Source organism: Peromyscus maniculatus, chromosome 19 (genome assembly GCF_049852395.1).
Source record: "Peromyscus maniculatus bairdii isolate BWxNUB_F1_BW_parent chromosome 19, HU_Pman_BW_mat_3.1, whole genome shotgun sequence".
NCBI lineage: Eukaryota > Metazoa > Chordata > Mammalia > Rodentia > Cricetidae > Peromyscus > Peromyscus maniculatus.
This window is the reverse complement of record NC_134870.1, coordinates 21,677,260-21,698,462: the sequence shown is the minus strand read 5'-3', so window position 1 is coordinate 21,698,462 and position 21,203 is coordinate 21,677,260. Positions and strand designations below refer to the sequence as shown.

The 21,203-nt window shown below is 44.6% G+C and overlaps 2 protein-coding genes and 1 long non-coding RNA gene across 12 annotated transcripts in view; 1 reads left to right on the top strand and 2 right to left on the bottom strand.

The window, feature by feature from the left end:
• Positions 1-456: 456 nt before the first annotated feature.
• Polr2d (RNA polymerase II subunit D) lies at positions 457-5,570 on the bottom strand. Its single transcript, XM_006977948.4, has 4 exons — positions 5,430-5,570; positions 3,314-3,494; positions 2,207-2,302; positions 457-1,060 (listed from the first exon to the last, which is right to left on the bottom strand). Exons 1-4 carry the CDS (start codon positions 5,500-5,502, stop codon positions 982-984), a joined length of 429 nt encoding a protein of 142 aa, XP_006978010.1. The 5' UTR covers positions 5,503-5,570; the 3' UTR covers positions 457-981.
• Positions 5,571-5,602: 32 nt separating this feature from the next.
• Positions 5,603-13,592, top strand: LOC121824092 (uncharacterized). Its single transcript, XR_006065876.2, has 2 exons — positions 5,603-5,851; positions 11,058-13,592. It is a non-coding gene; the product is annotated as an uncharacterized LOC121824092 (long non-coding RNA).
• Positions 11,103-21,203, bottom strand: part of Ammecr1l (AMMECR1 like) — a 26,353-nt gene continuing 16,252 nt past the window's right edge. For 5 of the 10 annotated variants that reach the window (XM_006977950.4, XM_015996667.3, XM_076554874.1 and 2 more), the window contains 5 exons: positions 19,432-19,542; positions 19,016-19,130; positions 17,679-17,769; positions 14,519-14,615; positions 11,103-12,791 (listed from right to left, as the gene is read on the bottom strand). In XM_006977950.4, the coding sequence (XP_006978012.1) occupies positions 12,680-12,791; positions 14,519-14,615; positions 17,679-17,769; positions 19,016-19,130; positions 19,432-19,542 (526 nt within the window). In that variant the 3' untranslated portion in view covers positions 11,103-12,679. Of the gene's footprint in view, positions 12,792-13,268; positions 13,543-14,518; positions 14,616-17,678; positions 17,770-18,963; positions 19,131-19,431; positions 19,543-21,203 lie in introns of all 10 variants that reach the window. The other 5 variants (XR_013046003.1, XR_013046001.1, XM_076554872.1 and 2 more) reach the window with 5 other exon arrangements.

Genomic DNA, 21,203 nt, shown 5'->3' with positions numbered 1-21,203 from the left:
GTTTAGAACCAATGAGAAGGCAGAACAGAAAGTCAATAAAAATACAGACACACAAGAAGTAGGTCTCTTGCTCAGGGGAAGGATGACAGCAACAAGGGGTTAGAAGGTGGTCTTAGCTCTTGGCTGCTGCTCGATCTCTGGGCTTTTAACTCTGCATTTGGCTCTGTGTTTCTCATTTAGTAAGACCATTCAGAATTACATCTACAGACTGGCGTGTTGCACCTGTACATGCCTCTAACCCTAATGCTGAAGGTCATCAAGGGAGTGGAAACAGAGTTGTTGAGGCTTTTTGGCTACCCAGCTGACCTCAAAGCCTGCCCCCACAGTGACACACTCCATCAAAGCTACACCTCCTAATAATGCTACTCCCCATGAGAATATAGGGCCAGTTACATTCAGACCACCACATCTATATTTCTTAAAAAAAAAAAAAGTCAAACAGTGACAGTGTTCTGGTTTATCTCTCCCTTTGCAACTAGGTAAGAACATTCTTCCCCAGTCAAGTTTTTTATATAACAGTTTAATTTGAAAAACTACAAACAATATTTATATTAAAAATTGAAATGTCAAGAACAAATAACACAGGGTCCAAAAAAATCAAGATAAGAGGTAGTGAACATATCACTCTACCTCACCAGTCCAGATTTGCAGCACACTTGACCATAATAGTCCTTACAAGGCTGTAACAGGAAGACACAATAATTATGGTCTAATAGTCACTGTGGAGACAGCAACCTAGACCATCACCAAGCCAGCCTTTCCCCTCCAAAAGCCAAGCCTTGAGCATTGGCTCACACTTGTAATCCCAGCACTTGGGAGGCTTGGGCAGGAGGTCTGTCATGAGTTTGAGGACTACAGAGTGACTCTGTATCTCAATAAAGCAAACAGTACAAAAGCAGTCCAAATGTCCATCACTCCTGTGTGATGATGACGGGGATGTGGTGCTGTTCTGGAGCTGTCTCAGGACCAGGGGTCTGGACATTAGTACTGGAAGCTGCGCTTGGTCTGGATATCATCGAGAATCTGCTGCAGTTCCTCATCTTCAAAACGCCCTTCCAGGCTGCAAGAAGACCAATAAACTTAAGTGATCTAGCACCTGCCAGTTTTCTCACACTGTCTTTCAGAGAGAGGTCATCTCTGAGTGCAGCTCACTTAGCTCTACCACTTTCAAGCTTAAGCTAAATTTCTTTTCAACATTCCCTTATAGAAACACTAAAAAGTACAGATATATAAAAGATTTTTAAAAGGCTTAACAGTCACACATGATTTAAATTTTTGCTTTGTTTATTTTAGTTTGGCTTGTTTTTGAGATAGGGTCTCATTATACAACCCCAGCTGGCCTGGAACTCACAGAGAAGGGTCTGCCTTTGCTAGGATTAAAAGCACAAACTACCAGGCCCTGCAATGATTCACTTTTTAGTCGTTCACTTGTTGACTGACTTAATGATTGTGTCTAATATCTGTTATCCCCAATACCACAGAAGTGAATACTGGAGTATCTTTTTGGGTAACGGGAAATAGTCACGTTGATTTTACTGGACATAGAAAATTGGTCTACTACTACCTGTAGTGTAGGAGAATTCTGATGGTTTCCTATGCTCCTTTGTGAGGTTTTGGGAGAAAAACTCAGAGACCCTCACATACGATAAGCAAGAGCTCCACCACTGAGCTACATCCCTAGCACCCTGTTCCATATCCTTCCTGTCAGTGTGGTATCAAACCACTGTTCTCAGGCTGGCAAGATGGTTCAGCTGGTAAAGGTGGCTTGCCACCAAATCTAACACCCTGAGCTTGATCCTGGGAGCTTACATGGTAAAAGGAGAGAATTAACTACCCCAAATTGTCCACTGACCTTCACATGCTTAATATGACAAACATGTATACCCATGTGTACACATACATAAATAAATGATAAAAATAAAAAAAAAAAAAACTCAAACTATTGCTCACATCTGTAATCCCAGCTCTTGACAAGTGGAAGCAGGACAATCAAGAGCTCAAGGAAAGCCTTGCCCACCTGAGAATGCCATCAACAAACAACAAAACCAACCCCCAAATCATCTCTCCAACACCATAAAATTGCATTCTTATTCAGTGCTGGCATGTCATCAACCCAAAAGTTAAATGCACACAATGTTTAGATCTAGCAATCTGACTAAAAGAAATCTGTATAATACAGACAAAACTTGTCCCATCCAGTACTAACCTTGGAATCAGAGCTTTGGACTCCTCAGCAGTCTCTGGACAAAGATTGGCTAAACAGGCCAACTCAAATTTATGCAGCTTTTTCTGGAGAAGCAAGCTGATTGTAGGGAAAATAAAAATACAGAAAGACAAACAATACAGTGTGAGTGAAACAAGAGCAGCAATGGGGAGAAATGAGTGTGGTCAAAATAAATTCTACACCTGTATAAAAATGTCAGTGTCACCCCCACCCCCACCCCCAGAGAAGGTTTCTCTGTGTAGCCCTGGCTGTCTAGGAACTCAATAGATAAGGCTGGGCATAAATTCAGAGTGCTTGCCTCTGCCTCCTGAGTGTTGGGATTAAAAAGCTTCCCCACCACCACCTGGCTAGGAACCACTTTTTACCCACTGAGGCATTTCACAGGCTCCATTTTTGTTTGTGTTTTTGTTTTGTTTTGTTTTTTGAGACAGATTTCATGGTTAGCTTTGCAGCCTGTCCTAGAATTAGCTCTGTAGACCAGGCTGGCCTCAAACTCAGGGATCTTTCTGCCTCTGCCTCCCAAGTGCTGGGATTAAAGGTGTGTGTCACCTTTGTGTTTTTAAGACAGGGTCTCAAGGACCTGAACCCACTATGCAGCTAAGGATGACCTTGAACTCCCTGACCCTACTGCCTCTACCTCTCATAAGAATCTATAATAATAAAACTTTAGGTAGGGCTGGAGAGATGGCTCAGCAGTTAAGAGCACTGGCTGCTCTTCCAGAGGACCTGAGTTCTGAGTCCCAGCACCTACACGGTGGCTCACAAACTGCCTGTAATTCCAGTCCTGGGATCTGATAACCACTTCTGGCCTCTGTGGGCAGTGCATGGTGCACAGACATACAAGCTGACAAAACAGTCATAACACTGAGCTGGGTGTTATGTGATAGCGCATGCCTTTGATCCCATTACTTGGGAGGCAGAGGCAGGCAGATCTCTGTGAGTTGAAGGCCAGCCTGTTAGACAAAGGATAGCCGGGGCTGTTACAAAGAGAAACTTTGTCTCAAAAATCAAAACAAACAACAAAAACCCACCTCATAACACATACATACATGATTAAATTTTGTCTTTTAACTTACTGTTAGTACTCACCTACGAACACTGGCAATGGTCTCTCTGTTTTTGAAACGACTGAAACGGGCTGTATAGTTTAGAGTTTTCATGAAAACCTCTGAAAGCTCCTGCTCATCTTCTGCACTCTCATTCTGTTGCTTTCGATGCTCCAGAAGCATGTGAACTTCAGAGTTTAGGAGTGTCTCAGCTGTTTCAAATTCTGCAAGAAGAGCAAGTATAAACTCTTAAAAAAAAGTGTGAATTCTTAAAAAGCATGCCTTTGCCAATTCCAGCACTTGGGAGGCAGAGCAGAGGCAGGTTGATCTCTGAGTTTGAGGCCAGCCTGGTCTACATTAGTGAGCTGCAGGAAAAAATACACAGAGACTCAAAAACAAACACCTGTAAACAGGTGGAGCTTTTTGTCCTGTCTGCCTGGTCCCAAATACCTGGTAGCTGCTACCCAAATTTTCCCAAATTACCACACAGAGGCATATATTACTAACTAATTACTTCTTATATTTAAATTAATCCATTTCCATTAATCTATTTACTGTCACATGATCTGTGGCTTACTGGTTCTCTAGCATCTTGCTCCCAGTCAAGGGTGCTTACTAGACAAGTAGGACGAGGTGTTTGTCTCTCTCTCTCTCTCTCTCTCTCTCTCTCTCTCTCTCTCTCTCTCTGTCTCACACACACAAATACACTAAAGTTATCATGAAACAAAAAAAGGAAAATAAAAAGATTAGGGACTGGCGGTGGTGGTGCACGCCTTTAATCCCAGCACTCAGGAGGCAGAGGCAGTCGGATCTCTGTGAGATCGAGGCCAGCCTGGGCTACCAAGTGAGTTCCAGGAAAGGCACAAAGCTACAGAGAAACCCTGTCTTGAAAAACCAAAACCAAAACAAAATGTATTGCTCTTTGTTCCTAAAGAAGGAAAAACTCATTGTTTAATACCCCATCTGGTCATTTTTCTGTAGATACTTGGTTACAGATAACAGTAAGATTTTATAACAACAGTGGCTTGTTCTGGGACTGGGGATATAGCTCAGTTGATAGAGTGTTTGTCTAACATGCACAAAACCTAGGTTTAATTCCTAGCACTGTGGAAGCAGAGGCAGGAGGATGGGAAGTTCAAGATCATTCTTGCCTACTTATCTAGTTTCAGGCCAGTCTGGGATACATTGAGACTCTGTCTCAAAACAAAACTCACAAAAAGCACTGATTGAATCTTGGGGTCTTACTATAATTATAGCCCAGGATAGCCCTGAACTCTTGGGCTTAAACTATTCACCTACCACAGGCTCCAAGTAGCAGGAGAAGGGTACTATGCCCACCTGCTGGCACACATTTATCCATCCAACAGCAGGCACAACACCATCCCAGACTGGAATCCATCTTGCTTCCAACTGTTCTTTCTAACTCGAAAATATAAAAGGCGGGCCCAGAAACCACTGACAACAGCATCTCTGCTCAGAGACAGTGGTAAGAATATGCACGCTCCTGCCCTACAGACTTTGAACCGCTTTTGACTAGCACTATAATGGGGCCATAGCTCAGCTTCTGTCAGCTGCCAATTTAGAAATAAGACCTCTGCTCCAGATCTGTCTTTTGCATGCCAGAAAATGGACATAAACACCCCTAATGCCAAGAGTGATGGCACATGCCGTTAATTCCAGCACTAGGGAGGATGGGACAGGAATGTGACAAGTTGGAGGCCAGCCTAAGATACATAAAGAAAACACTCAAAAAACAAAACCGCCGGTGTGGTGACGCACGCCTTGGATTTGAGGTCAAAAGGCAGAAAGGCTGGCTGATCTCAGTGAGTTCAGGGCCAGCCTGGTCTACAATATAAATTGTAGGCCAGCCAGGGCTACACGTGAGACACTGTTTCAAACAATAAACAACAACAGAACGATAACCAGTGGCACTACAAGCGGAGGGTATATGGATGTCCACGATTCCAAACACCCGAGCGTGGAATCTATGCAGAAGGCCCTTCCTCCAAGGAATTAACTAAACCCGCGCAAGGGTTCGTTTGTGCCATGCTGACCAATCAATCCCCTGCGCGTGTCAGGGCCAGGGATAACCAGGGAGCGAATAACGACTCTAACTCAAGGACCATGCCACCTCCGAGGCGAGCTGTCCCGGGTCTCACCTTTGGGAAAGATGAGCTGAGAGGCGTCTTCTTCCACGTCGCCAGCCCGCGGATCGCTGCCGCCCGCCGCCATTGCTCTGGGAAGGACTGCCCCAGACGCCGCCGGATAAAGGAAGCCGAGAGGGCGGGCCAGGAAAGGAACCAATCAGGCTCGGGGGCGGGGCCGGGTGGAAAGGGCGGGGCCTGAGGGAGCTGCGTAGACCCGGAGGGGAAACACCGGGAGGGACCCACGAGACTGGCTTCGCCGCGCGAGGAGGTCTCAGGTCGCAGTCCTGCTGGCTCCCCGGTCGTTAGTGGGGGTTCTCACCTGCTCGACTTGGAGATAAACTTATTTTCTGCATTACGCCCTTGCCGTGGGACCTGGGACTTTCCGTAAGCCTTTTGGGGAGGAAAGGATTAAGTGAAGTGCAGGAATGAACTAAGTGAGTGTCTGACCCAAGGAATGGCCTAGGGTGGGAAGCTGGGGAGGTGACTACAGAAACATACTGGAATGTCTTTCAATGATTTGTTTATGTAAAGAGAAAATTTATTAACCCCGATGTATTAGTCATGTCGTAAACTACTGGGCAAGAGGATAAGGAGTTGGAGAGCGGTGTGTAGCCGCAGATGCCTTTAATCCCAGCAGTTGGGAGGCAGAGGCTAGAGGATCTTAGAGTTCAAGGACAGCCTCATTTACATAGTGATAGTTCCAGAACAGCCAGGGCTACAGAGTGAGATCCTGTCTCAAACAAAACAAGCAAACAACGTTCAAGAAGAGCCTTAGTTATATAGCAAACTCCATGATTCCATGCCAACTTAGGTTACATATCATCCTGTTGCAAAACTGGGTGGGGTTAGGGTTAAATTGTTTCTAGTGGCGGCAGTGGGGCACGCCTTTAATCCCAGCACTCGGGAGGCAGAGCAAGATCCAGGATAGGCTCCAAAACTACACAGAGAAACCCTGTCTTGAAAAAAGCAAGCAAGCAAACAAACAAATGAATAAATCTTTTCAAAAAAAAAAAAAAGTGGGAACTGGAATTGGGCAGATGGTTAGTCACTGAAGTGTTTGCCTTGCAAGCATGATGACCCAAATCCCATCTGAAAGAGTTTAGTAGCTGGCGGTGGTGGTACACACCTTTAATCCCAGCACTGGGGAGGCAGAGCCAGGTGAATCTCTGTGAGTTTGAGGGCTACAGAGTGAGTTCCAGGAAAGGCGCCAAAGCTATGCAGAGAAACCCTGTCTCTCCCCCGCTCCTCATTTGTTTGTTTTTTTTTGTGTAGCTTTGCGCCTTTCCTGGAACTCACTTGGTAGTCCATCCAGGGTGGCCTAGAACTCACAGAGATCTGCCTGACTCTGCCTCCCGAGTGCTGGGATTAAAAGTGTGCGCCACCATTGCCCGGTGAAACCCAGTCTTGAAAAACAAAACAAAACAAAATTCCCTGTATCTGGTTTCATTTGTATTTTAGGTTTTCTGAGCCTGTGTAGCCTCTGACTCATCAACAGTAGATGGCAGCTCTCTGATAAGGTTTGCATAAATTCTGCTGTAGACTTAGAGCCACATAAAATAGGATCTTGATGCTGAGGATATAGCTCAGTAGAGTGCTTGCCTGTCATGCATGAATCCCTGAGTTCTGACCCGAGCACCCCATAAAAGTGGGATGGTGTGTGCACACCTAGGTCAGTTTAGGATACATGAGAACTTGCCACCCCTCAAAAGCAGGGGGCATAGAACTTTAAGGGTAGTGTTGGCACTTTTCAGTGGTATAACTGTTTATGAGTTGGCCATACTCCAGTCAGTAACCCTAGTAATATTACTTGGCCAAGCTAGACTTATTTGCTCTGTCTGCAACTTCAGAAAGCTTATCTTGACTTGAAACACAAGCCTCCCTCTACATGTCCAGGTTCAAAAACAGTGGTTCTCAACCTATGTATGGGTCACACCCCTTTGACAAACATCTGTCTCCAAAAATTTTTACATTGTGATTCATGATTCATAACAGTAACAAAATTATAATTATGAATAGCAACGAAAATAATTTTATGGTTGGTGGGTGTCCCCACAACAAGGAACTATATTAAAGGGTCGCAGCGCCGGGCGGTGGTGGCGCACGCCTTTAATCCCAGCACTTGGGAGGTAGAGGCAGGCAGATCTCCGTGAGTTCGAGGCCAGCCTGGTCTCCAAAGTGAGTTCCAGGAAAGGCGCAAAGCTACACAGAGAAACCCTGTCTCGAAAAACCAAATAAATAAATAAATAAAGGGTCGCAGCATTGGGAAGGTTGAGAACCACTGTTCTAAAGGGTTTGACACTTGTCCATAATCCCACCTTATATAAAGCTCTGATGACAATTCAGATGGCTAGAGAGCCATCCAGCAATAGCACTGTGTACTGGACCTTGGTTAAGGAACTTCCAACAGGCTAGGGCTCAAGAGACGGTTAAGAACCTTTGCTACACAATAAGCCTAGAGTTTGAATCCCATTTAACAAGCCAGGAGACAGGGTCTTATGGCATAGCCCTGGCTGACTCTTCAGCTAGGCTGGCCTTGAACTCAAAAAGGTCTGCCAGTCTCTGCCCTTCTGAGTGTCAGGATTACAAGCATGGGACACCATGCCCCTCAAATCCTGGGTGTTTTGCCTGCATGTACATGTCTGTGTATTATGTGTGCGCGCAGTATCTAAGGAAGCTAGGAGAGTGGGTCAAATCCCTTGGAACTGGAGTTACAGATAGTTGTTAGTGGTCATGTGGCATGTGGGTGTTGTAAACCAAATCCAGATCCTCTGAAAACATGTGCTCTTATCCATTGAGCCATTTCTCCAGCCCAGACTTTTGTTGTTTTGCTTTACTCTGTAGCCTAGGCTTGCCTGGAACTCACCATGTTGTCTTGACTAGCTCTAAATTCACAGCGATCATTCTGCCTCCTGAGATTATAGAGGCTTATGTCACTATATCAAAGCTTTTGTGTGTGTGTGTGTGTGTGTAACAGATGCTGTCCTGGAACTCTTTGTAGCCCAGGGTGGCCTCAAACTCACAAGAGATCCGCCTGCCTCTGCCTCCAAATGATGGGATTAAAGATGTGTGCCACCAACCTAGATTGTTCTTTTTTCAGATTTATTATGTATGCAGTGTTCTGACTGCATGTTTACTTGTAGTTCAGAAGAGGGCACCAGATCTCATTCCAGATGGTTGTGAGCCACCATGTGGTTACTAGGAATTGAACTCAGGACCTCTGGAAGAGCAGTCAGTGTTCTTAACCTCTGAGCCACCTCTCCAGCCCGTTGTTCTTGAGCTAAGATTTCATTCTGTAGTCCACCCTTGCTTTCAACTCTTGGCCATCTTCCTGTAGTCTCCCAAATGCTGGGATTACAGGCATGAGCTACCTACCATGCCTAGTTTTGGAAAGAGCTTTAAAGTATCTTATCACCCCTATTCTCAGCAAGAATTAGCACCATTGACCTCACCAAGAGAATGATGGCCAGCTTTATATCACACATTTAAGCACCTCTAATCCCAAATAGAAATCTTTAGATCACTTACTTTTATGTGCATGTATTGTGCACCAGGCACATGTGTAAAGGCAGAGGACAGTTTGCTACAGCTCTCTCCTTCAACTGCATTATATCCCAGGGGTAGAACTCAGGTCACATTTGGTGGCAAGCACCTTCATCTGCTGACGCATCCAGTTCATCTATAGTTTTTTTTTTTTCCCTTAAAGAAACAGGGCCTTTCAGTGTGTAGTCCCCTAGAGTGTTGGGATTGAAGGATGGCTCCGCCACACCCAACTCATAGGGATCTTTTTACTAGGTAATAATCTCACTCAGTATGGTAGTGCACTTTTAACTCCAGCACTTGGGAGGCGGGCAGATCTCTTATGAGGACCACCAACAAAGAAACAAGGTAACTGCTACTCAGTTTCAAATTTCAAGTCACCTGGTTACAAAGAGGCAGAAGACAAATTGTATCCATTATGATTTATTCTCTACAATACTTCATTCAAGACTTTGATGACTTGTACTCAGAAGTTATATAGCCAAGAGGCAACCAAGTGTAATACAAATAATTGGTCTGAAGTCTTTGCAGTGAAGGCCATACAGTCTCTTGCTTTGAGGAAACAAAATAAAAATAAAAAACATAAAGAACACAGTTTTCTAGGCTTCAGAAATCTCAATAGAAAGTAACACCAAGTTAGTGAAACTGTAGATGTTAACATAGCGTGGAAAACAGATCTTGTGCAAAATATTAAAATTAACACCCAAGACTTCTTCTGTATAGATGATTTTTATTATAAACAGTAAAATATATGTAACGTCTCAACTACAAACCTTTCCTGTAGAAAGGGTTTCTAACATGAGTTATTTTAACATTATGAAGCAAAAACGTTTTAAGAACCTCACAGTGGAAACAACCCAACACTGACAAACTCTAGTGATCAAAGACATTCGCTTTTAGCTCAGGAAAACAAGGACAATTCATAATTACAGAGTGTGTCCTAGCTGTGGGTATGATGAGACAAGCCAACTTCCCAGACCAAAAGGCACTCACAGCTAGGGATGAAACAAATTCCAAACCAAGCCAGCAGAGTTGGGCTGGTTCTTCGGTGACAGTGGGGACCTCTGTTAGTTTGAGCAGCTGAAGTCAAAGGAGACACTGGGCAGGAAATGGTCCCTTTCCTCAGTCATCACTACGGGCCCATACTGGCCACCCTCACCACTGCTTTGGTCAATGTGTAGAAGGCAGCTCAGGTCTAGTTCAGAGCTCTACCTCCCAATGCGAAGCCCCCAAGTGGCCGATCCACACTTGCCATTTTTCCCTCAGTCATCTGCCACACGTTCCTATGAAGTGACCATGACTGCACTTCCCAGACTTCTTCCTGCATAGGCTCTGGTCAGGACAGAAACCAATAGAGCCCATTTCTTCTGAGGCAAATAGTTTCCTTGCCTGCCTCCCTGGTCCTCTTGAACATCTCCACTGTTGGCCTTGTGTGGGAACATGAGGGGATGTGCAGGGAGTAAGGCGTCTTCACTCTGAGAGCACTGAGCCCACAGCATGGTGAGGCTGGGCTCTGGCCAGCCCCTTTCATGTTCATTATCCCCCACCCCCACCTTCTTGGATCTTAAAATTTTCTGTTCATTTTCTCAAATGGCAGGTATTCTACCCCACCCTCCATAAAATAAAACACATACTATACACTGGGGAAGACAGATAGGGCAACATTTCTACAAGAAAAACAGGCTTGAGGAGCATGGCACTGTAGATGCTTGCATGACCAGTCTCACTGTGAGTGCTCAGGGGTGAAGTTTAGCACCATTTTTTTTTTTTTTTGCATTTTGCTTTAAATCTTTAGAAATTAAACACAACTCTGAACATAGAACGCCTGAACGGTAATGAGTGTAGCCCTATGTATCAATACTGTAGTACAAATTGGAGGAGGGTGGCTCAGTCCAGAACTGGCCACCCTGGCATCACTATCAATCCATGGCACCTGAGAGCACCTGCTGTCACACCTGTCTATGGCATCACCTTCATTACCCTCAGCAGCAAGAAACCATGAGACCCCTGCATCTTTATGTCTGTGAAGGAACCAAACCTGGCAGTAAGGGGCATATATCCTGGGCATTCCAGTGTAATCAGCACCTCCCTCATTCTTTCCAGGTCCTTGATCACTCCTGGCACAACCGCCCTGCCCTGTTTAAAAAAAAAAAAAAAAAAAAAATCCCAGGAACTTGAGGGTGACGCCTAGAATCACACAAGTACTCCTACTTCCCTTCCTCCAGTCCTGGCAGAAGAAACTTTTGACTTGAATATTTGCCCATTTTGGAAAGCCACACCATCACATCAATTCTGAAAAAGAAATCAAAACATGTATTCACTGACTCGAGGCCTGATCTGCCTCATGAATTCTGAGTTGCTGAAAGACATCCCGCCATCCTCAGGAGCCTTGCTTCCAGCTGGCCGTCTCTTCCTTCGAGTTGCCTGAGCAGTGCCTTTGAGACAGCTTTCAGAGCGCCTCCCTAGTCTCCTAGTACTATACATTGCCACCAGTGAGTGAAAATTTGCTATTTTGGAATGAGTAAAGATGGACAAAGGAATGTGAAGGGTTTCAATGAGCAACACGAGCAATTGACATTTACACTGGTGAGGTGAAGAGTCCCAGTGTGGTAGGCAAGTTAAAGGTTCACATGTTTTATTACACAGCTTTGTTCTAGAGTCCTACTGAGGACTGATATATCAAGTCTTCCCACTTCTGCAGGCAAATCAGAAAAAAAGAACCCCCCTACTTAAAGGTTCCTCAGGATGATTGCCTGTGAAGAAAGCCAGCTCAGAGACCCTGGAAACTCTCCTGTAACAGTATGTCCCAAAGCCCAACCAACCACCTGTTCGCATGTCTGTGCTTCTGAGAACCTAGATGCAGCTACATAGGCACTGCTACCAGAAGAGGCTGAGGTAGCCGGTGGTGAGGAAGAGATCGCTCCTTTCACACCTGCTTATGACGATGACATCAGGACCTCTATGGGCATCTCCATTCCACTCCTCAGCAGGCTATGCCACAGAGCTCTGTTCAACACCAGGAGATTCAATGCAGGAAGAGTACCAGAAAGTCCAGCTGAGAGCCAGGTGAGCATGAAAACCTCCACAGCTTACTGCACAATGCAAAGCCATCCAACAGGACTTCTGATCTTGGTGCAGTTCTCCTGTCCAGGACTCAAAGGGGCTCATGGCACCCACATTCAACCCTAACATGGTGTTCATTTATGAAGCATGGAGGTTGTGATCAACTCTTGGTACACAATAAACTGGAAGTTTAAAAAAAGGAATTTAAAACAACCTATAAGTGGTTCATGTTGGTCTCCGTTGCCCAGACTGCCAGAGGAGTACACCTAATTGGTCTGGTGGGCTGTGGGGGATTGCGGAGGAAGCCTCCAAGGATCATCAATTCCAGTTTTCAGTGTGCAGCCACCACACATGTGGGAAATCACCAGACAACGGTCTTCTGAACCCACACAGCCATTCTCACTGGTTATTAGGGAGCCCTGATCCAACAGAACCCCAGATTGAGGAAAGGCTGATATAAGGCTTGGGCCCCTCGTGTTCTGTTGCATTCAGTGTAACCCCACACCCTCCAGTCAGCAGGAGGCAGACTTGGCAACGGAAGCTAGCATCATAAAATGGTGCAGTAATAGAAGTAACTGGACCAGGAAGAGGAGGCATCTGCTCCAATGATGTCATAGCCATTGGTGGCCACAGGGGGGTGGGACTGGTCATGTAGCCGTGTGTCAGGAGTAATGATTGTAGAGGGGCGGGGCATGAAGAGTGCCATTCTGGAAACAGTGTTGTCGAGAAGCAATATACTCTGCATAACTGATTGTCACCTTCTCACTTCGATACCTGTATGAGGAAACAGGCAATGGTATTAGGAACCCCCAATATCTCAGTGTGAAGAGTCACTAGTAGAGAAAACCAAAAGCTTATCCCACAGTTTCAAAGAATACAATGGAAGACCAGGAGCGATCTTACTTACAGAAAATGAAAAGACGGCACAAGAAAATGATGCTGTTATTACAAATGAACAAGATGAAAAAGCACAATCACAGTTCACCCCTGAGAATGTATCTCAGCACATCCCACCTCAAAACGCTACATATGCTTATCAACAGGCTGCTGGTAAGCAATCTGCTACCAGGATCTGGATGAGGAATTTCCAAGTCAAATTACACGGGTGGCAGATTGGAAGATGGCTGCACCAAAACCCAGTGTAAACTGCGTTATCTACGTTCAGGATAAAATGAGATAAATTTGACAGAAATGCAACCTCAATTGGTAGAAGAGCAACAAACAAGTTATAACTAAAAGGGGCATAGATACCTAATTCTGGGTCAAATTCTGATGAAGCAGGTTAATGGATCCTTGGCTATAGGAAGGTCTCAATCCCCAGATGAATATGCCATATCACAGGGTCATCAGAACAGAATTCATAGCACTTTGGCTTTGCTCTGGAAAGAGCCATGAGTCAGGATGCAAAGCATGGGTGTTACAAACCTATGGAGCCTACTACAGAGCACAGGAGCTGGGTGACAATCCTTACCCAGAGCCATCTCTTTCCCACTGTAATCACTCCTCCACTGCAAGGTGGTTATTCCTGAATTTTGACAGGGAAATGGCTGTTCAAATAAATGGTAATAGTAATAATGCTTTGTATTTGCAGTGTTTTTATTTTTAACTATTATTTTATTTATTTATTTATTTTTTAAATTTTTGGTGCTAGAGATGGAACCTAGGGCCTTAAGCATGCTATGTATTAAGCTCTACTACTGAGCTGCAGTCCTAGCCCCTTGATTTTTTGAATTGAATGCATTAAAAAAGCACTGGGTTATCTTCCAAACAGACCTGTGAGGCTAGCATACGATGACTCAGCATTTTGTAGATGAGGGTCCTAGCAAAGGCCCACCAAAGCTAACTTTTCTTTGTTCCCAGCATCAGCAGGAAGGGGTAGAACACTGACATTCACTGAACATCTCCAGTGTGTTGCCCTGGCTCTTGCCTGGAAACTCTACATCTTACCTTACCACATCTTAAAGCCTGAAGGAATTACGACTCACACCTTACAGACAGGAAACAGTTCTGGGAGATGGACTAACTGGCCCAGGTATATAGCTCATAAATAATTGAGCCTGAGATACAGACCCACGTCACTTTGTGTTCCGTACAACTAGCCAGCTTCCTGCAGAAGTACCCAAATAGGATCCTTAGAGATGTCTTGGATATCCTTTATTCCCTGCCATCTGACTGTGGTGACCAGGAGGAAGCAGCTCAAGTGACCCTGGATTTACATTCCTGGAACCCTTAGCTCTCAACCCCAACCTCCTCCCCCTTAACCTTAAGTCCACATGGGGCTGACAGGCCGAATCCTGCTTCAACCCTGTTACACTGACTGGAGAGACAAAGAACAGCTGGGGAATCTCCACTTCTGCAGCCATTGCTTCCTCAGAGCTCATATCTCCCACAAACTTCTTTGGCTTAGGGGTATAAACAATTTTCTTCCCCTTTCCCACCAGATACCATGTATTCAACCCCATTAAAGAAAAGCTAACAAAAAGAGCAGGACAGCTGCTTACCTGGTAAGTTTGATTGATTTTCTGAATTCACTGGTAATTGGAGCCTTAAAGCCACCTTTCCTGAGCAAGGAGTCTATTGTCTGGATCTGATCCCAGTCTGAGGAGAACAGAAGCCACGATGAGGTCAGCACACAGTCAAAGCGGGGCAGCATGCTCCAGTATGATCAGGGTAGAAGACAAATGGGATTCAAGAGACAGCAGAGTGTGCCGGGGCAAAGGAAGCCCTGGGCCATGGTCCCACATACTGGAAGCCAATCAGCCTCCCCAACAGTCCAGCAAAGACCCTGAGACGTGACATTATAACTCAGTGTGCCATGATGCTGTCCCCAACTTTCCTGCTCTTTCATAGTTCCTACAAGGTATTTCCAAGTGTATTTCTGAAGCTCAGGCTGCTCTATAGGAAGACAGGGTAGAAAGACAGGGTCTCACTATATTGCCTAGGTTGGTTTTTTGGTTTTTGTTTTTAAAGGTATTATTTTACTTTGTATTTGTGTTAGGTGTATGTTGGGGGCAGTATGCACATATGAGGCCAGAAGATGGTGCTGAAACCCCTGAAACTGAGTTACAGGTAGTTGTGATGGGTGCTCCCATGGGTGATGGGAACCAAACCTAGGTCTTCTGCAAGAGCAGTAAGAAGCACTCTTTGTTTGGAGACGGGGTCTCTGTGTAACAGCCCTGGTTATCCCAGAGCTCACTATGAACCCAGAGACAGATCTGCTCTGCCTCCCAGGTGTTGGGATTAAAGGTGTATATCACCATTGCCTGGATTTTTTTTTTTTTGTTATTTAATTTATTATTTTTTAATGTGCATTAGTGTTTTGCCTGCATATATGTCTGTGTGAGGGTGCCAGATCCCCTGGAACTGAAGTTACAGAAAGTTGTGAGCTGCCATATGGGTGCTGGAAATTGAACCCAGATTCTCTGAAAGAACAGCTAAAGCTCTTAACCACTGAGCCATCTCTCCAGGCCCAGTAAGGAATTTTCTTAACTCTGAGTCATCTCTCTAACCCCAGCTAGGCTGACCTTGAACTAAGAGTCTCAAGTAATTTCTCAGCCTCCTATGGAGATGGGACTATAGGCACGTGTCACTATAAAAAGGGGGGAATTTCCTTTACAGTTTTTAAATGTGTATGTGTGTGTGTGTGTGTGTGTGTGTGTGTGTGAGACTATATGCACCTGAATGAAGATGCCCCAGAAGCAAAGGATCCCTTGGAGCTGAAGTTGTAGGCAGACATCAGTATTTCTTCCAGATTGGTATGACAGAGAACTGATAACAGTAAGGAAATCATCTCCTTAGTAAAGACATAAAAGTTCTTCACCTCTGTACTGTTGATTCTCTTGTTGTTACTTTTTTCTTTTTTGATACATGGTCTTATTATGTATATATATGTCCCAGCTTAGGCTCAAAATCAAGAGGCAATCCTTTTACTTCAGCCTCATGAGTGTCAGGATTGGAGTACCCCACGTGGCCCACCTCCTCAGTCTTACTGTATGTCTGTGTGTGCCTGTATGTGGGTATGTGCACATAAACACACAAATACAGGTGCCCCTGGAGCCAGAGTTAATGGCAACTGTGAGCTACCCGAGGTGATTGCTAGGAACCAAACTTTGGTCCTCTGCAAGAGCAGTACACATTCGTAACAACCAGTTGTTGTAACATCAAGTTGTACCCCCTCCTTCCAATTACCATAAGAGAAGCTCCCCAAGTTTCAAGTTTCTCAACATTAAAACGGGAGAAACATGGGGCTGGAGAGATGGCTCAGTGCTTAAGAGCACTGGCTGCTCCGCCAGGGGTCCTGAGTTCAATTCCCAGCAACCACATGGTGGCTCACAACCATGTATAATGGGATCTGATGCCCTCTTCTGGCCTGCAGGCATACATGCAAAATAGAGCACTCATATGCATAAATAAATAAATCTTTAAAATGGGAGAAACAGTTTGATTATTTAACCAACTATAATAATTCACATCCAACTACTAAAAACTAGGCTTGGTGTTCTTTAAACAGGAGCATGTTAGATTTATGGCCTGACCAAAACCATCTTAAGAAATTCACCCTTGCTGGGCAGCAGTGGCGCATGCCTTTAATCCCAGCACTCAGGAGGCAGAGCCAGGGGGATCTCGGTGAGTTTGAGGACAGCCTGGTCTACATAGCAAAATCTAGGACAGGCACCAAAACTACACAGAGAAACCCTGTCTCGAAAAAACGGAAGAAAAAAAAAAAAAAAAAAAAAAGAAAAGAAATTTATCCTCTTTATGCTACATACACATTGCTTTTTGGACAAGTTTAAAACACAACCACAATGAAAACCAACAAGGTGATCGCTTTCCACATAAGTAGTTCATTAATATACTTAACTGGATATTTTTCTCTATTCCAGGTTCACACCCAACAATTACTGTGTTTCACATATTATTTTCAAAACCAGACTAATTCCAAGAAAGAAAGAAAATGGGGTTACATATCACAGAAAGAACAAGAAACAGTTAAAGGAATTCTAGGTACTCTTTCAAAGAGAAAACATGCCCAACCCACTTCCTACCTTCACTGTCCTCATTATAAGAACTCATTAACTACTGAGCTCTTTTTTTATGTTTGTTGGAGTCTCTCTCTGTAGCCCTGGATGGCCTGACAGTCCTACATAGACCAACCTGGCCTTGAATTCACAGAAATCCACCTGTCTCTCTCTGCCTTCCAGGTGCTAGAATTAAAGGCATGTGCCATCATATCTGACAACTACTGAGCTCTTTAAAAAGCAGTAGGGGAAGATGTTTGTCCTTTACCAAATAGAACACCATGTACAGATTTCACAGTTAAAGTGTAAGACTTTCCTTAATAACCAAAGAGAAAACATGCTCAAGCTAGTTGCTGTGATAATCTCTGAATCTTAAGGGGGCAAAGAAATAGAACAGTTATTCCTTGGAAGAAAACATCTGAAACCACAAGCAAGTAAGAAAGTTATCATCCCTTAGTCCCCAGCCCCCAGTTTCTAATGTCTGTGTCAGTTTGCCTTTACTCTACAGGAGTCTGACAGGAGTAAAGGAAGAGGCATTTTGCACTTGGTGTACGTGGGGGCAGTGAGCTGACACTCCTCTCCTGCCCTTTAACTGGCATGGCTGTGAGTAGTACAGTTCTGAGTGCCCATCCGTCCAACTCACCTTGTTCCTTAGCAACCTCAGGTAAATATGTGGCTGTTCGTTTGATGCCCTTTTCATTGATGAATTCAATTCGAATCCCATGTACCCCTACCTACAAAAAAATACAACCAAGTACATGGCATTTTCTGATTCTAACAATACTTTAATCACCCACATATAAATCAACATTGTCTCCTGAGCTACTTGACCCGGGTCTGGGAAAAGAAGAATTTTGTTTTGTTTTGTTTCTGAGACAAGATTTCTCTGTCCATCCCTCCTGGCTACCCTGGCTATCACTCTGTAGACCAGGCTGGCCTTGGAACTCAGAGATCCCCCCTGTCTCCACCTCCCAAATGCTGGGATTAAAGGCCTGCACCACCACCACCGGGATAAAAGAATTTATGGGACTAATTAATTCTAAAGTATAGAAATCAAAGAAAGTTGTTTTAGAAAAAGGTCAAACATATGTGTAGTTGCACCTCTGAGACTATGAAGCTTGTAGAAAGAAGTTCTTGACATAGGATACCCAATAGTTTAAATATTTTACTTCTAGCCTAATTCTACTACATGAACATGTCAAACTGTTCCTGTAAGTACATGGTTCTTCAAATTGGTTCCCTTTGGTTTTTTCTCTTTGTTTGTTTGTTTGTTTTTAATTATCTTACTATACAGCCCAAACTGGTCTGGAACTTGCAATCCCCCTCCTTCTACTTCCTGGTTGCTGGTATTATAGGCACGTGCCACCATGCACAGATTCACACCTGATTTCTAAAAAAAAACTTTTCTCCAAGGGTTTGTCAAGAGGCATCTGGGGTGTTCTGTTATCTTTTTTTGGGAGACAGGGTTTCTCTGTGTAGCTTTGCGCCTTTCCTGGAACTCACTTTGTAGCCTAGGCTGGCCTCGAACTCAGAGATCCACCTGCCTCTGTCTCCCGAGTGCTGGGATGAAAGGCGCCACTGCCCTGGCGGTTATCTCATTATTTGATTAGACATGGAAAAAGGATCAGATGGATCTTACTGAATCTAGAACAGAATGGGCTGGGAAGAAATTGGACAGGTTTTTTTCTGGGGCTGAGGGCAGACAGTGACTCATTATGTAGTCCTGGCTGACTTGACCAGGCTGGTAAACTCACAGAGATCTACTTGAGTGCTGGGATTAAAGGCATGTATCACCACACCTGGCCCACAGTTCAGAGTACTGATTTTCCATTTCTTTTCTATTCCTAGTAGAGAAGTACCTTTTTTTCTGTCACTCTCACATTCTTAGACCCTCTCTCAATGAAGGAGATACATTACCATGTACTAACCCGAACCCAAATGCAACGAGAGATGCAGAGATCCAAATGCAGCTGTTCTCACCTCCCAGTCCAGGTAATCACTGGCATCTTCAAAGTTAGTAAGGAGGGAGACAGAACAGAAAAGTTTGGGCAGCTCCTCTCGGGTCAGGGGGGGGAATCGGCTGTCCTTAAGTGCACTAGAGGGGACAGAAAATAAATGTGAGGCTGCCTCCAGTTAGGAGACAACATTGCATTCATAGAGCCCACACAGCTGAGTCCCGAGGTCCTCTGACAGCATCTGCTAGTATCTAACACTAATGTCAGTATTAACTGTCTTTGCAGGAACAGATGGGTAGCTCACCAGGATATAGTCCTTACATTTCTTGACTACAAAAAGAACTGCTCAAACTCTACCAAACATTTGGAAGAAATGAGGCTAGAAAGCTATTTCCAGTTCTAGTTAATTCATTATCTATTTTCTAACGTCTGTGTCATTACCTGGTTAACGTGTATTCCCTGAGTCCTGAATGAAGATTCATGGCTGAGAAGGTCCCAATGCAGCCACGAAGCCGCTTGTCTCGCCCTGTCTTCCAGGTCACAAAGAGAGGACTAAAAAAAAGCAAAACATAAAATATTCTCCAGCCCTAAATTAATTATGCATTTATTTCTACTCATTTCTGTTATTGCCCAAAGGGTTTTCTGAATTGCTAGCTACCCGAAGAACTCTGCCTTTCTAGAGGTTGCTCAGCCCTGGCTAAAAACCCAGAAAGTATCATGAGACAACAGGAGACGCTCTGTGTGAGTGTAGCCTTTCCTATGCTCTGTCCTCACAACTTCCCTTCACTTAGATGTCACATGTCTAAGCTCTCTTCCTCTTCCTCGCCTTGAATTCAGCGTTCCCTTTACTTTTCTTTCTTTTTCTTTTTCTTTTTTTGTTTTGTTTGTTTTTGAGACAGGGTTTCTCTGTGTAGTTTTGCGCCTTTCTTAGAACTCACTCTGTGGACCAGGCTGGCCTTGAACTCACAGAGATCCTCCTGCCTCTGCCTCCCCCCAGTGCTAGGATTAAAGGCATGCGCCACCACAGCCCCGCCCCTTTACTTGTCTAAGATTGTACCACTTCAAGTCACCCAGGTAGCCTGACTGAGTCGTCCTTGCTTCCACTCTCAAAGTGCTCGACAACACTTTCATTCCTCAACACCCATTCATCTCCCTCTTTCCAACTTCCCATACCCTCCCCTCCTTTACTGTTTCGGTGAGTTCCCATGTGGCTCGTTCCATCATTCATGGTGACAAACCTTGCCCACACTCCCCTCCCCTTAGCTTACAGGCAATCCCTGCAGGACTTCATTATTCTCACAATTGTAACTAGTGGCAAACTACAAACAGTGCCTGCTCACTGACTTTCAGAAGAGAAAAACAACTTCTCGGGAAAGCTTTATATTAACAACAGAAATTGCTATTTCTGCCCTTAGCCAAAGTCACATTTCCCTGGCCGGATCAGATGGAAGACAGTTACAGAGCTGCCCCTCCTTGTGGAGATCCCTCCACATTCCCAATGCCCTTACCTTTGAGATTCCAGAGTCCTCACTTCTCAAAGGCAAAGTAAATAGTTAACCTAGACCCCTCCACTCCCATCTCCAAGACAGCTCTCACTAAAGTCCTCAGACACAAAGATTCTCCTGCCTCTGCTGGGACTGAAGGTATGTGTCACCTTATCTGGCTTTTTTTTTTTTTTAATTTATTCTTATTTTATGTGCATTGGTGTTTTGCCTACATGTATGTCTGTGTGAGAGTGTCAGGTCCCCTAGAGCTGGATCAGAGAGTTGTAAACTGTTATGTGGGTGCTGAGAATTGAAGCCAGGTCCTCTGGAAGAACAGTCAGTGCTCAACTGCTGAGCCAACTCTCTAGCCCCTCACATCTGGCTGCTTATAGTATGCTTAAAGGAAAAAACATCTTGTGTGCCTGCATGTAATGCAGGTGCACACATGCCAAGGCATGCATGTGGAGGTCAAAGGACAACCACTGTTTCAAACAGGAATAGTCTCTTGTTCTTTGCTGCATGCTCCAGACCTCATGTTCCACAAGTACCTGTGGATTCTGGTCTTCACCTCCAGTCTCACTGTAGTACTGGGAATACAGATATGCAACACCATGTCTGATTGTATGTGGGTTCTGAGGATTTGAACTCAGACCCTCATACTGTATGGCAGGCACTTTACACACTTTGAGCTGTCTTCCCAGCCCTTACTTTATTGATTTTTCATCATCC

Bases quoted from the DNA above. Each gene is read 5' to 3' on its own strand.
- Polr2d (XM_006977948.4), bottom strand. From the start codon at position 5,502: ATGGCGGCGGGCGGCAGCGATCCGCGGGCTGGCGACGTGGAAGAAGAC. The intron at 2,303-3,313 runs GTGAGTACTAAC...CCCTACAATCAG, and splicing joins ACCATTGCCAGTGTTCGTAG to CTTGCTTCTCCAGAAAAAGC. The intron at 1,061-2,206 runs GTTAGTACTGGA...GTCTTCTTGCAG, and splicing joins TCCAAAGCTCTGATTCCAAG to CCTGGAAGGGCGTTTTGAAG.